Genomic DNA, 12,500 nt, shown 5'->3' with positions numbered 1-12,500 from the left:
GTTCACGTGTGAATGCTTGTGAGTACGTGAGTGCATTTATATGTGTGTGCCTGTCTGTGTGTGCAAGCATACATGACCGAGCATGGATGTGTTTTTAAATGCATGTGTAAGCCTGCGTGTGTATGTGATAATGTATGCTTGTGCCTGTGTGTGTGTGTGTGTGTGTGTGTGTGTGTGTATGAGTATGTACCCTGTTGTTTCCTGGCTTCCTTGGCGGCTCGAGCGAGGGCCTGCTTCTCCAGCTTCCTCATCATCTTCATCTGAGCTGCCTGACGGGCGATTTCTGCAAGATGGAGGGTAAGGCTCTTACACACACTTTAAGACCTACCTGAGCACACACACACCTACCAAACACCTGTTCACAAGCCAGAAAGCTTACACACCACCAACCTAACGCTCACATTAAGTGAGTAAACACGTAACACTTAAGCTCTACATATTGACACGGCTGTCTGTAGCATTATTCCTCATACAATCCTATCAAAATTCATAATTACTATGTTAATATTATATATATTATACAGTATTTCAGTTTAAGTGTGTTCACTGTGACAGGTCTGTGACCACTACAGGGCTGTCTCGTTGGTGGTGGTGCAGTGTGTCGGTGGAACCAGCAGGGCGGCGACAGTGGTGCTACTCGCTCTTTCTCACCCTGCGCCTCCAGCTTGCGCAGCAGCTTGGCCTCGGAGGGGCTGGGGAACTCGGCCTCGCCCACGTTGGGCGGGCGTCCTTTACGGCGGCGCGAGCTCCCGCTGGAGCCCGAGCCGTCCTCTGCGCCCCGCTGCTGCCGCTCCGTGCTGGGGGGGCGCCCGCGCCGACCCTCCATGGCCAGCAGGCGGGGGATGACCTCCTCATCCTTCAGCAGGCACCACTGTAGACCCTGGGGTTAAGGTAGAGGAGGACAGGAACGGCATTGAGTATTGGACGCATGGAAAACAGTCCTCCTATCTATCTTGGTGTCTATTATCTCTGCTTGTAGATTTGCCTGTATGTCTGTCTGTCTCCCTGTACGTCTGTCTCCCTGGAGCCCTATTCTGTCTGTCCATGTTTCTGTCTACATTCCTGCCTGTCTGCATATCTTACAGACTGTGACAAAGCAATCCTCCTCCTTCCTCTCCAACACACTAGGTCTGGCTGCTCACTACTGCTGCTCAGATCGGAGAGACTGCCATTCCCCCCTCCCTCAAAACCTTCTCTCTCTTCTCTCCATTCCTCTCTGACCTTGTCCTTCAGCAGTTATCACAGAGAGAGAGAGAGAGAGAGAGAGAGAGAGAGACTGAGAAAAGAAGGCAAGCAGCCACACGGCGGCCGAATGAACAGAGCTCTGTGTTGTGCTGATGCTAATCTCTGAGCCTGCGTCTGCCTGCTCTAATCTGCCACAAGAAACGGCAGCAAATCCACAAACAGGTAAGGCGTTGGCAAACAACCTGTGGAGGTAACGGTTACTGATTATTACATGTACATCATTCATTAGACTGAAACAGGGGACCTGAGGCTAACTGTGTCACAATCAATACCCATAATATGCCCAACTGACTCTAGATGAGGGAGAGAGAGAGAGAGCAAGAGAGAGAGAGAGAGATGAGAGAGAGAGAGAGAGAGAGAGAGAGAGAGAGAGAGACAGAGAGAGATAGAGGGAGAGAGAGAGACAGAGAGAGAGATAGAGAGCACAGGAAGAAAAAAGAGAGAGAGAGAGAGATGGATAGACTGATAGAGAGCAGGAGGAGTGGAAAAAAAATAGGAGATGAAAAACAGTCACCTGGGGTCCATCTCTGGCTTCATAGAAGTCACCAACCATTACTTTTGCACTGAAGCTAAAATTATCTCGTGTGATGTCAGCTATTCCATTTCTGGATAGATACTACAGAAGAGAGAATAATGGTGTTGGTGAGAACAGGCGATCAGAGAGCGGCTTCCAAAGTAGGACAAGTGAAAGCAACCTTCAAGCGGTGGGCAAAAGCTGACAACACTGGTCACTACGCATACTGCATACTGCATACTGCATACTAAATACCAAGTACACTACTAACAGTAAGGTGGCCTATTTGCCAACATATGCTACAAGGCTCTGTCTCTACCCCATTTGTACCAATTAGTCTAGCCAATTTTACAGGTATTTGCAATGGGGAGGTGAGTTTGGGGGAGTGCACTGAGAAGGGGGTGACAGGGTGGGGGTGAGGTGGTGGATGTGAGTGAGGGAGGAGGAGGAGGTCTCAGGTGAGAGTGGGGGCTTGGGGGTGTGGGGGAGCCTGTGCAAGCCATTAGCGATACAGGGATGGGCAAAAAAAAAAAAGGGGGGGGGGGGGGGGGTGTTACCTTCACCACGTCAGGGTACTGTCGCAGACGCTTCCCACAGGGGGAGTAGTATGCCACGTCGCCCTGGAGACGACCTCCGGCCATCTTGATCCGCGTCTCTCGCTGCCAGCTGAGGTTTAAAGGGGGGAGCGAAAAGAGGCAGGGCGAAACTGGTTAGTCAGAGAGACGGTTGATTTTCTTTCATTTCAGGAATTGTCAGCACTGGCCTCCAGCTTGGCTACGTTGTGTGGCACTGGCAGTTCTGAGGTTAATAACACTGCTATGGAGAGAATGTCAGGCTGTTTAGTAACAAGCAAGGCTTCTCACTCGCAGAGTGGCAGAAAATAGCGCTGAAAGATTCTTCAAACCTTGAGGCGAAAATGAATGGCCTTGAGAGTGCCAATCAAATGTAGACTGATCATTAAACAGCAGTTAGAGAACAGAGGCTGCAGGCCCGTGGCCTGAGGAGAGAGAAATAGTGAGAGTGTGTGTGTATGTGTGTGTGTGTGTGTGTGTGTGTGAAAACATACCCCATTTCCAGAGGAATTCGCAGCTCCTCCTCACTAATCACCCTCTTCCTCTTTGCTGAGCCTACAGGGAACACAAACTGGTTACTCACATACACAAAAACACACACACACACAAACACACACACACACACACACACACACACACACACAAAAACACACACACAAAGACTCGTAAGCACACAGACTGCGGACTTACCAGACATTCACACACACACACACACACACACACACACACACACACACACAAACTTCTGACTCCTTACAAAACACCTCTCAATCTCCTAACATATGATATGCCATGAATGCCCTCTAATGATGTTAAAAGTCTGACCAAGCAGGCCATTGATGCTCCACCAGTCACACACCTATTTTCATTCATTTCTACAGTATGATGACTGCGCTGGAAAGATGGCGAAAGAGAGACAGAGAGATCTAGGAGAGAATAATGGAGAGGTGGAGGAAGGCCACAGACAGAGAGAGGAGGATGAAAGAAAGCCGACAAAACGCGGGGAAGAAAAAGGAACTTTGAAAGGTTACCAGGGTACACAGAAGAGAAGAGGTAATTGAATTTGATGATACATAGAGAACAAAGCAGAGAGAGAAAAAGACAGAGAGAGAGAGTGAGAGAGATAGAGAAAGAGAGAGTGAGAGATAGAGAGTGAGGGCAAGAGAGAGAGAGAGACAGCAAGGGGAGAGGAGAGGAGAAGAGAGAGACAGGTAGAGGAACAACCTCCCCTCAAGGCCAACCCAATCAACCCTCCCCTCCAGCTCTCATCAGGTGCGGACCACAATCCACAGGAGATGACACTGCAGCATCCAGCCAGCAGGAGACCTATCCCCTATGACTATGACACACACACACACACACACACACACACACACACACACACACACACACACACACAAACACACACACACACACACACGCACACACACGTGCGTCTGCAGTCACATTTGTCCTTGCACTCTCACACGTTGTTGTTAGTGTGAGTATTTTATTACTATCACCCCTTCCTACAGGCGACCCTCCAACCCCCAGATCCCTTTGCCAACCCTTCCATACCTGGGGGCGTGCTCCCCAAAGAGTAGGAAGAGGATGGAGAGCTGTGATAGGTCAGAGCGCCTGCGCTGGTCACAATGGTGGGCGTGACCATGCCGGTGGGCTTGATGACCTGCAGGTTGAGTGGCGAGCAGTCGGAGAGGCTGTGATTGGCCGAGGCGGAAAGTTGGGCGTGGTCTTTGGTGATGAGCTTCTCTCCGGACGTGGCTGCGTCACCGCTGCTCTTCTTCTTCTTCTTCTTCTCCGAGCTGTTCAGATCGCCGTCAGAGTTACTGTCGGACTCTGCGAGCGCCGGAGGAGACGGAGAAAGGAAGAAGGGATGCAAATGGAGAAGACAGGATGAAAGAGAGGAGAAAAGAGGAATACATATGATACGGCAGTTCGTCAAACAGACTTTCATAGGTCTGAATATGACTGGACGTGGCTTATTCTCAGACACCTACATCCTCCAGCCTGCTTCTAGGACAGTCACAAATCTAAACATGTCCCTCCTGTGGGGACCTATAGAAGCATACGTCGTGAATGAAAAATCTTTACTGAAGCACCAACAAGAGTGCAACTGGAGGGCAGGGGTGAACATCTCACCTGAAAGGCTGTCATCTGAGTCCTCCTCATCCTCGTCCTCTTCGTCCCCCAAGTCGTCGTCTTCATCGTCGTCATCATCCCCTGAGTCGTCCGAGTCCTTGCTGCTGGCAGCGGGCTCGCCCTCGGGCAGCGCCCCGTGCTGGAACAAGTCCACCAGCGACTGCGCCAGGTGGTTCTGCGCGTTGCCCTTCCATGCCGCCAGGGCTTTGGGGGACTTGCTCTTGCGCGAGCCCCGGGCTCGGCCACCCTCGGTCGGGGCGGGGGCCGCCAGAGGGGTGGCACTCTGGAGGGCCCCCACCGCAGAGAGGGCGGCTGGGGGCTGGGTGCGACTGCTCCCCGTGCTGAGGTTGACCGGCAGGGAAGTGTCGGCGATGGAAGTGGGGGTGTAGGGGGCCCCCTTGCTGGGCTGTGCGCTGGGGGCGCGGGGTTTGGTGGTGAGGGCCAGCGGGGCGTCCTGGGCGGGGGGCTGCTGGATTACCCCGTTGGGGGTGTGCAGACCCAGCAGGCCGGGGGGCAAAAGGAGCCCTGAGACCTCCGAAGGGACCTTGGTTCGAGAGCTGAGGGCTTCGGGGGTGAGTTTGGGAGGGGGCAGCGAGGAGGAGGACGAGGAGGAAGAAGAGGCGGGTGACGGCGAGGAGGAGTGGACACCCGACCTCCTGCTGGTCTTGGAGGAGCCAGACTGCCTCTTGAGGGGGAGAGGGAAGGCCTGCTCCTGAGAAAGAAAAGACTAGGACAGAGAAAGAGAGACAGAGGCGGGGGGTGGGGTGGGATGGGGGGGGAACAGACAGAAAATCACGTAATTGCACCGGCTGTCGCCCTGCATCATTGCTGGTGGTGGAAGTGCTATAAACACAATGCCCTCACACACACACACACACACACACACACACACACACACACACACACACACACACACAGCCTTACACATTGTGTCTTAATCACCCAGTCTGGGAAACAATGGCTGCCCGGCAGAAGAAATCATTTAGGGCATTGTATTGAGTCAAAGGCACTGAAAAGAGGATTGATTGTGTGCCCTGAAAGAGAAAAAAGGGGAGAGGAACGGAGAGATGGAGGAACGGAGAGAGGGAGGAAGGGACAGAGGGAGGGAGGACTAAAAAGTCCTAATGCTCTGACAGAGGGCTGTGTTTCACACGCACTGGTGAATTATGGCCAGGCAACATGTGGGATTTTTTTTACTCATAGGCTTATCATTCAGACGGGCGTCTGTGTTTATGCACACACACACACACACACACACACACACACACACACTAACGCACACACACGCGTGAGACAGACACGAGACACAATGAAGACACACAAACACAGAGAGACCTTGTTCTAGGTCAATTCAACACATTTGAATAAGGTATATTCACTCTTACACTCCACACACACTAAACACACTCTTAAACTCTGACACTAAACAGTCACAGAAAGGCCACCGAAGCCTGTCCAATACATACATAATTTAACTATTTTCTAATTCTATTAAAACAATCCAACCTCAAACGAAGCTTGTTTTTTTTAATTCGTTAAATCCTGGCAGTAATTTCACAGCCAAAGAAGAGGGGAGCTGACGAAAAGAGAGCTTGAGAAAGTGCAGACTTGAAAAAAAAAAGAAGAAAAAAAATGAAAAGAAAAACAAAGAAAGTGTCTTGCTAAGAAGTTGCGAGTTAATTGCTTGTCGGCTTTGCACAAGTAATTCCAATAAAGCTGATGGCATTGTCGCTTTCATTTAGCAGTGCATGCTACACAGCAGGGAGCTCTATCAACCTAAGATAAGAAAGGGTCTCTCTCTCTCTCTCTCTCTCTCTCTCTCTCTCTCCCTCTCCCTCTCTGTCCCTCTCTCTCTTGTTTTCTGACCTTTGCAGAGTCAATAAAAAGGAGACAGATGGTAAATCTGAATAGACTGAAAGCAGGCTAAAAGTGGAAAGACCGGTGGCTGTTAGAGTGGAAACAGTGGCGAGAAGCTCGTTTTTTTTACTGCTCTCAAACTAAATGTGCCGTTACATTTAAAACCTTTATACGCTTTATTTCGCCTTCTCCCCCAAAACCGCACTCGTAACATTCTCTCTGCGTCTGAATGACTGACTGCCAAAACTACGGGGCTGGAGATGTTGTAGTCACACACACACACACACACACACACACACACACACACTCAAACTAAATCCCAATGCCTTACTAATAAACACACTCTCAATCCCTCTTCTTACACAGACACACACGCACATATCATGAAGCCTAGACACATAAACACACTCACACAAACCCACAACTCCCCACACATACACAAATAATCACAAAGACACACACACACGCGCACACACACAGAGCGCACTCGTAACATTCACTAAGTCAAGTCAGTATGGCTGCCGTTGCACCTACCTGCTGGAGGCGGAACTGCGTGAGGTGGGCCAGCGACGCCTGCAGAAGCTTCCTGCTGGCGGAGGCCTCCAGCAACGGGTTGGGGGTCTTGAGTGGAGAGGGGGCCTTGGACCTGGGGGGCCGTGGCGAGGGCGAGAGGGAGGGGGGCTTCGGGGAGGAGGAGAGGGGCAGGGGCCGGGGCGGTGAGGGCACCGACAGCGGCTTGGGGGAGGAGCACAGCGAGAGGGGGAGTTGCTGCGGGGACGAGGGGCGGGGCCTGGCCGAGGAGGACGCCGGCGGCGACAGGGAGGGGGGCGAGGCCTTTGAGGAGATGGAGGCCAGGTGCTGGGGCGAGGAGGAGCCCTCGCGGCCCCTCGGATGGGCGATCAGGGCCAGAGGTTTGGTGCTAGCCGCTAGCCCGATGGCCTGGATCACGCTGGTGTGGGCCGGGGGTGGGGAGGGGGGCGGCTGCATGGAGGGAAGCAGCGGGTCGAGGGGTCTGGAAGGCTTGGGTTTGTCTCTCTTGAGCCCAGAGGTAGGGGTTAGTAGCTGCAGACAGAAGAAGAGTAGAGGGGGCCAGTCAGTCATCAGACAGGCAGAAACATCTGAACATCTGGACATATTCACAGATAGATCTCTGAAATCCCAATCTAATGTGACCCTTCGAAGACCATTAAAATGACTGGTTATAAATATCTATATATATCTATCTAGTATATATACACACACACACACACACACACGAGGCAGGCAAATGTCTGAGTTTAACCTTTGCTTTCTTCTTCTGTCGCTCCTTCTCCGAGTCCGACTCGTCGCTCTCTTTGCTCTGGTCGTCATCGTCCTCTTCGTCGTCGTCCTCGTCCAGGTCGTCCAGGTCGCTGCTGCTCACGCCGTCGAGGTCGCTGTCCGAGGAGCCTGATTCGCTGTCACTCACAGCCGAGCCTGTGCCCGCCTTCTTACGTAGCTTCTGCAAGACCAGAGTAGAACTCTGACTCTGACGCTTCAAATTACAATACAGGGTAGTTTAATATCATACGGTGTACAATAGAGCATGTCATGTACACTATGCTTAATCACATCATTTTTGGTGCAACTTGATTCCTTAAGACAATTATAAAGTTATAAGCGAAGTCAAACACATATTACAGTGTACCATTAGATCCTTGTGCATTATTATATAGATTAGTAAAGTCTGAATATAATAATACTTTGCAATGTAGGTCCTCCATGTATATCCCAGTTCCAATTATTTTCCTGCAACTTGGCAATGTTGCACTTTGGTCAGCTGAGTTAAATAGCCTTGTCATGATCACGATAGCAACATTATATGTAACATGCCCACCCAGTTTCCATGCCAATTTGACATCCCCAAGTCCACTGTAGTCCTGTATGTATTTACGAGCACCAAGGGCTCTGGCTGGTCCGCCTCACCTTCTCTTTAGGCTTCTGCCTGCTGCTCTTGTCCAGCAGCTCCGCTGTGCTGCTGTCGAGGGGGCTGCTCTTGTGGGCACGAGGCTTTGAGCCGGGGGCCTTGGCCTGGTCCGGGGTGCCGTGCGCTGAGGCCAGGGTGCTGCTGATGCTGCCTTTGCTAAGGGCGGAGGAGGAGACCACGGTGCCGTTCAGCGCACCATTCACACCTGCAGGCAGGAAGCAGACCGGTCGTCAGTTACAACACTTTAGAACATCTTATTTGCCGCTTTCACATACACCTTCAGAGGCGCTGCAGCCGAAGCAGCAAGTTAGTGTTCATTAACGTGGTTCTTGCTAATTCAGGCCTGTATTTTTTTCTTCAAGTACTCAATGAACAAGTTTGCAACTCTCATCACACCTGAGCTCAGTTAAGGACGCACTCAGAAATCTGCAAGATCTGCTCAGACAAGAACGAGTGAACAAAGAGTGCTGTATTGTAATAGTCCATGATGAGATTACATGCAGTGATGCCATTACAGAGTTGTGCTAAATGGCAGCTAAACAGGGATTACATGCGGGGATGTTCTGGGAGGCTAAATTTGACATTTACACGTCGGCTCAAGATGGAAAAAAAAAAACAGTGGTGCTTTGAAAGGTGCCAAAATCAGCCAGCATGTCCCAAAAGCTGATTTATTTCAGTGTTAAAGCTGTAGTGCCCACAAGAAAGCAGTGACACCCCTTTACATTCCCCCTCTGTGTTTAAAGCAGTAGAAACAGACAGTAATCTCAGCATTACTGCCAGGCAGAGGACTCATACACACACACACACACATTAGATGTCTTGGACTGTGTTTAATGTGAGCGGATTGTTCGTCTGTAACAGACCTAAGTTTTTAAAGCTGGTGAATTATTCATGGGCCTGTTGAATATTATGCATGACGCAGCCAGAAACAGATGCTGTGTCATTAGCATCCGCAGTGTAGAACAGTGGCATGGTCCCCACATTAATATACACACACACGTACACATACACACATACACATACACACACATGGTTTCTGCAGTGCTCAGCGTCTGTTTACCAACACTGTCGATGAGTATGACAACATTAATGAGCTTACTGAGTGGGTGAGAGAGAGAGGAGAGAGAGAAAGAGAGAGAGAGAGAGAGAGAGGGGGAGAGAGAGAGAGAGAGAGAGAGAGAGAGAGAGAGGTTCTCTATGTCTTCTGTGTTGGTTTTACATATGTTCCCCTTGCAGTGGTCTGTAACAGGAAATCACACATGGACCCACACACATTTAAGCACCCACTCATAAATGGCACACACATGCAGACAAACACACACACACACACACACACACACACACACACACACCCACACACTGTGAAAGAGAGAGATGAAGTAGACAAAGAAAGAAGACGAGAGAGAGCTCAGAATGGGGCTCCAGTGGTGAGAGAGACACAGAGATGCAGCAGGACAGGACAGCTGGGGTGCAGAGGGCAGAGGGCAGAGGAGGGGCTCACCCTTGGTGGATCGGCGGCTCTTGCTTGGCGTGCGGGACTGGTAGGGACTGGCCTCGTGGTTCTGCAGAGGAGGGGCGAAGAGGGGCGGCAGGCTCAGGAAGGGGGGGAAGAAGGCTGCCGCTGTGTGGCCATGGGCCTCCGTGGCTCTCCACCACTCTGGGGGAGGGAGGGGGGAGTGAGCGTTAGCATCTCATTTACAGGAAAAACTAGTCAAATGGCAAAACAGCTTCAGTGTTTGTAGTATATGTGACTATGTGTACACAAACCACATCTGACTCTCCATTGTTAAACTTTTTGATAAACCCATTTGTAATACACCCCCCCACATACAACTCTCACCTACACACACATCTCTCAGGATTTTGCAACTTTTTAGGGATTTTTTGGGGATCAAGATGACAGACCCCACTTAAACTCCAAATATATTACATAACCAATGAATCCGATATAAGACGGATTATCTATATGAATGAATGTATATGAATATTTTTTCTATTAGTATTAAAAAAAAAAAAAAAAAAATGTGTGTGTTCTTATGTCTACATTACAAATTTTGGAGAACTTTCACAACCACACTTATATGGTCATATGGTTCATCCACACCAGATTGTTATTGACATTAAGTTAATGCCTTGGTTTGAACCTTTTAACTCTAGACACAACACAACACAACACAATATCTTGTTTATAATCAGAACAGTAATCATGAGTAATCTTGTACTATAAAGAAAACCGAACACAAAACATTATACAAATTATTTAACAAGGCTTATAATCATGCTAATCTGAATACTGAATACAAGGCAGAATGATGTAATGTTTAAGTCGTTTTTACACAACTTTTAATGAGATAACAGTTTTAGATCCAGCCATGTCATGAACGTCAAGTGAATGTCTAATACCAAACTAATTTCATCGATCCATCACATAACTGACACCAAACGAGTGGAACATTAAGCAGTGGCAGTGGTTGAGATAAGTGGCTGTGTATAATCTCATACCACACCTTCAGGAGACCAGAAGAAGCAGAAATAAGTTGCAATTTAACACCAAAGGCTTATTTTCCGCAATTTTATGCGTAATTTATGCGGTAAATAAGAAAATATGCAGTGTCGTGAAAAGAAAATGCGGTTGAATTCGCGATTCGCTGAATTGCGGAAAACTGGAGGGACTGATCCATGCCTAGCGTGGTGTACGTATAAGATCTGCTCCTGTAGTCTTGGGCCCAGCTACAGAAAGGCAAAGGCCTTCATTCCAAACTCAGATCAAATCTTCAAAGCAAAGCATGTGGGTCGGGTCACGTATGTATGTACACACTATCGGTACACAAGACATGTAACCGCTACCTGCGTTTATCCATAAACACTCTCTAGATCAAAGGAAATGTCTACATGATTACTGACTGGCTGGAATATCTGACAGAGCATTTCCTCTGTGTTTGCTACTGTCTGCCTCAAGCATGTCTCTGACAAAGATCATAATAACTCCAACTACACTAAATTATCTGGAGCGGAATTCAGTTTGTGTGAGATATTTTGTTGGCAACTCACAGCCCAGCCCTATAAATAGTCAAATCTGGCTCCCACACTGGGAAATCGGATGTTTGAGAGGCCTCCTGAGATGGCCTGTGATAGATGAACACACACACACACACACACACACACACACACACACACACACACACACACACACACACACACACACACACACACACACACACACACACACACACACAGACGTACACAGAATCACATTGTCAGCCACATGAGGCTAATTTAATTCCAACAGGAAACACATTTTGATGAAGCTGCCTCTCGTTTGTGACTTTTACACTGGGGGAGCGTCTCAACGAGCTCTTCCTGGCAGTGACAAACACACACACACACACACACACACAAACATGCATACACACAGACACACACACACACACAGACAAACATAAAAACTCAGCCACACACAGACACACACACATCCACAAACTCAAACACACCCACCAGAGGAAAGAGAATTCACTGTATCACACAGCGACATAATTATCCTGTGTTTCTCCTGTTCTCCACGCAGCTGTGTCTTTCCCTCAAGTCTGCCTGCTGCCACTTCAAATAGGCAGAGAAATCAGAGGAAAAAAAACACTTATATCACTTAAACAACTCTCTCTCTCTCTCTCTCTCTCTCTCTCTCTGTCTCTCTCTCTCTCTCTGTGTGTGGAGGCGTGCAATGTGTGCGTGTCTGCCTGAGCATATGAGCCTTTGTTTGAAATACTTGAAATACACAAGCTCCGACACAAAAAGACTAAATAAAAAAGGAATAAAGAGCTTTTGGGCTGACATGGGATAGCTCCCTTCTTCAACTGGTGGCTGAGTTTGTGCCTTCTGAAAAGAAACTCTCGCCCCGTTCTTCTATCGCCTCTCTTTTTCCAACGACTCGCTTGCTCTCTCTTTCACTCTCTCACTCTCTCACTCTTCACCTTTCATTCTCTCACAGTCACATTTCTCTCCCTTATTCCCTGTTCCTCTATCTCTCTGACCCGTTCTGTTTTTTTTTTTATCTCCCTTCTCTCCATCCCTCCCTCCATTTCTCCAGATGTAGGTGCCCTCAGTGCTGGGTGTTTCCCTGTAAAGGGCTTGTGTGTCTGTGATCCTGAGACAGGCTGTGGCCTCATCACAAGCTCGGCTGGCCTTCCAGACGCCAACTCACAGGTGCAGAAACACTTCTCTTCCAAGACAG

General features: G+C 49.2%; 1 protein-coding gene across 1 annotated transcript in view; it reads right to left on the bottom strand.

Annotated features, from left to right (window-relative positions):
* Positions 1 to 12,500, bottom strand: part of LOC105911853 (bromodomain adjacent to zinc finger domain protein 2B-like) — a 44,121-nt gene that overhangs the window by 26,326 nt on the left and 5,295 nt on the right. The window contains 11 exon segments of the mRNA XM_031558961.2: positions 191 to 283; positions 652 to 880; positions 1,760 to 1,861; positions 2,317 to 2,425; positions 2,826 to 2,886; positions 3,889 to 4,167; positions 4,471 to 5,197; positions 6,862 to 7,389; positions 7,610 to 7,840; positions 8,272 to 8,477; positions 9,774 to 9,929. Coding sequence (XP_031414821.2) covers positions 191 to 283; positions 652 to 880; positions 1,760 to 1,861; positions 2,317 to 2,425; positions 2,826 to 2,886; positions 3,889 to 4,167; positions 4,471 to 5,197; positions 6,862 to 7,389; positions 7,610 to 7,840; positions 8,272 to 8,477; positions 9,774 to 9,929 — 2,721 coding nt within the window.

Source organism: Clupea harengus, chromosome 21, assembly GCF_900700415.2.
Source record: "Clupea harengus chromosome 21, Ch_v2.0.2, whole genome shotgun sequence".
In the NCBI taxonomy this organism is placed as follows: domain Eukaryota; kingdom Metazoa; phylum Chordata; class Actinopteri; order Clupeiformes; family Clupeidae; genus Clupea; species Clupea harengus.
Note: the sequence above shows the minus strand (reverse complement) of the source record. Positions and strands in the feature narration are given on the sequence as shown.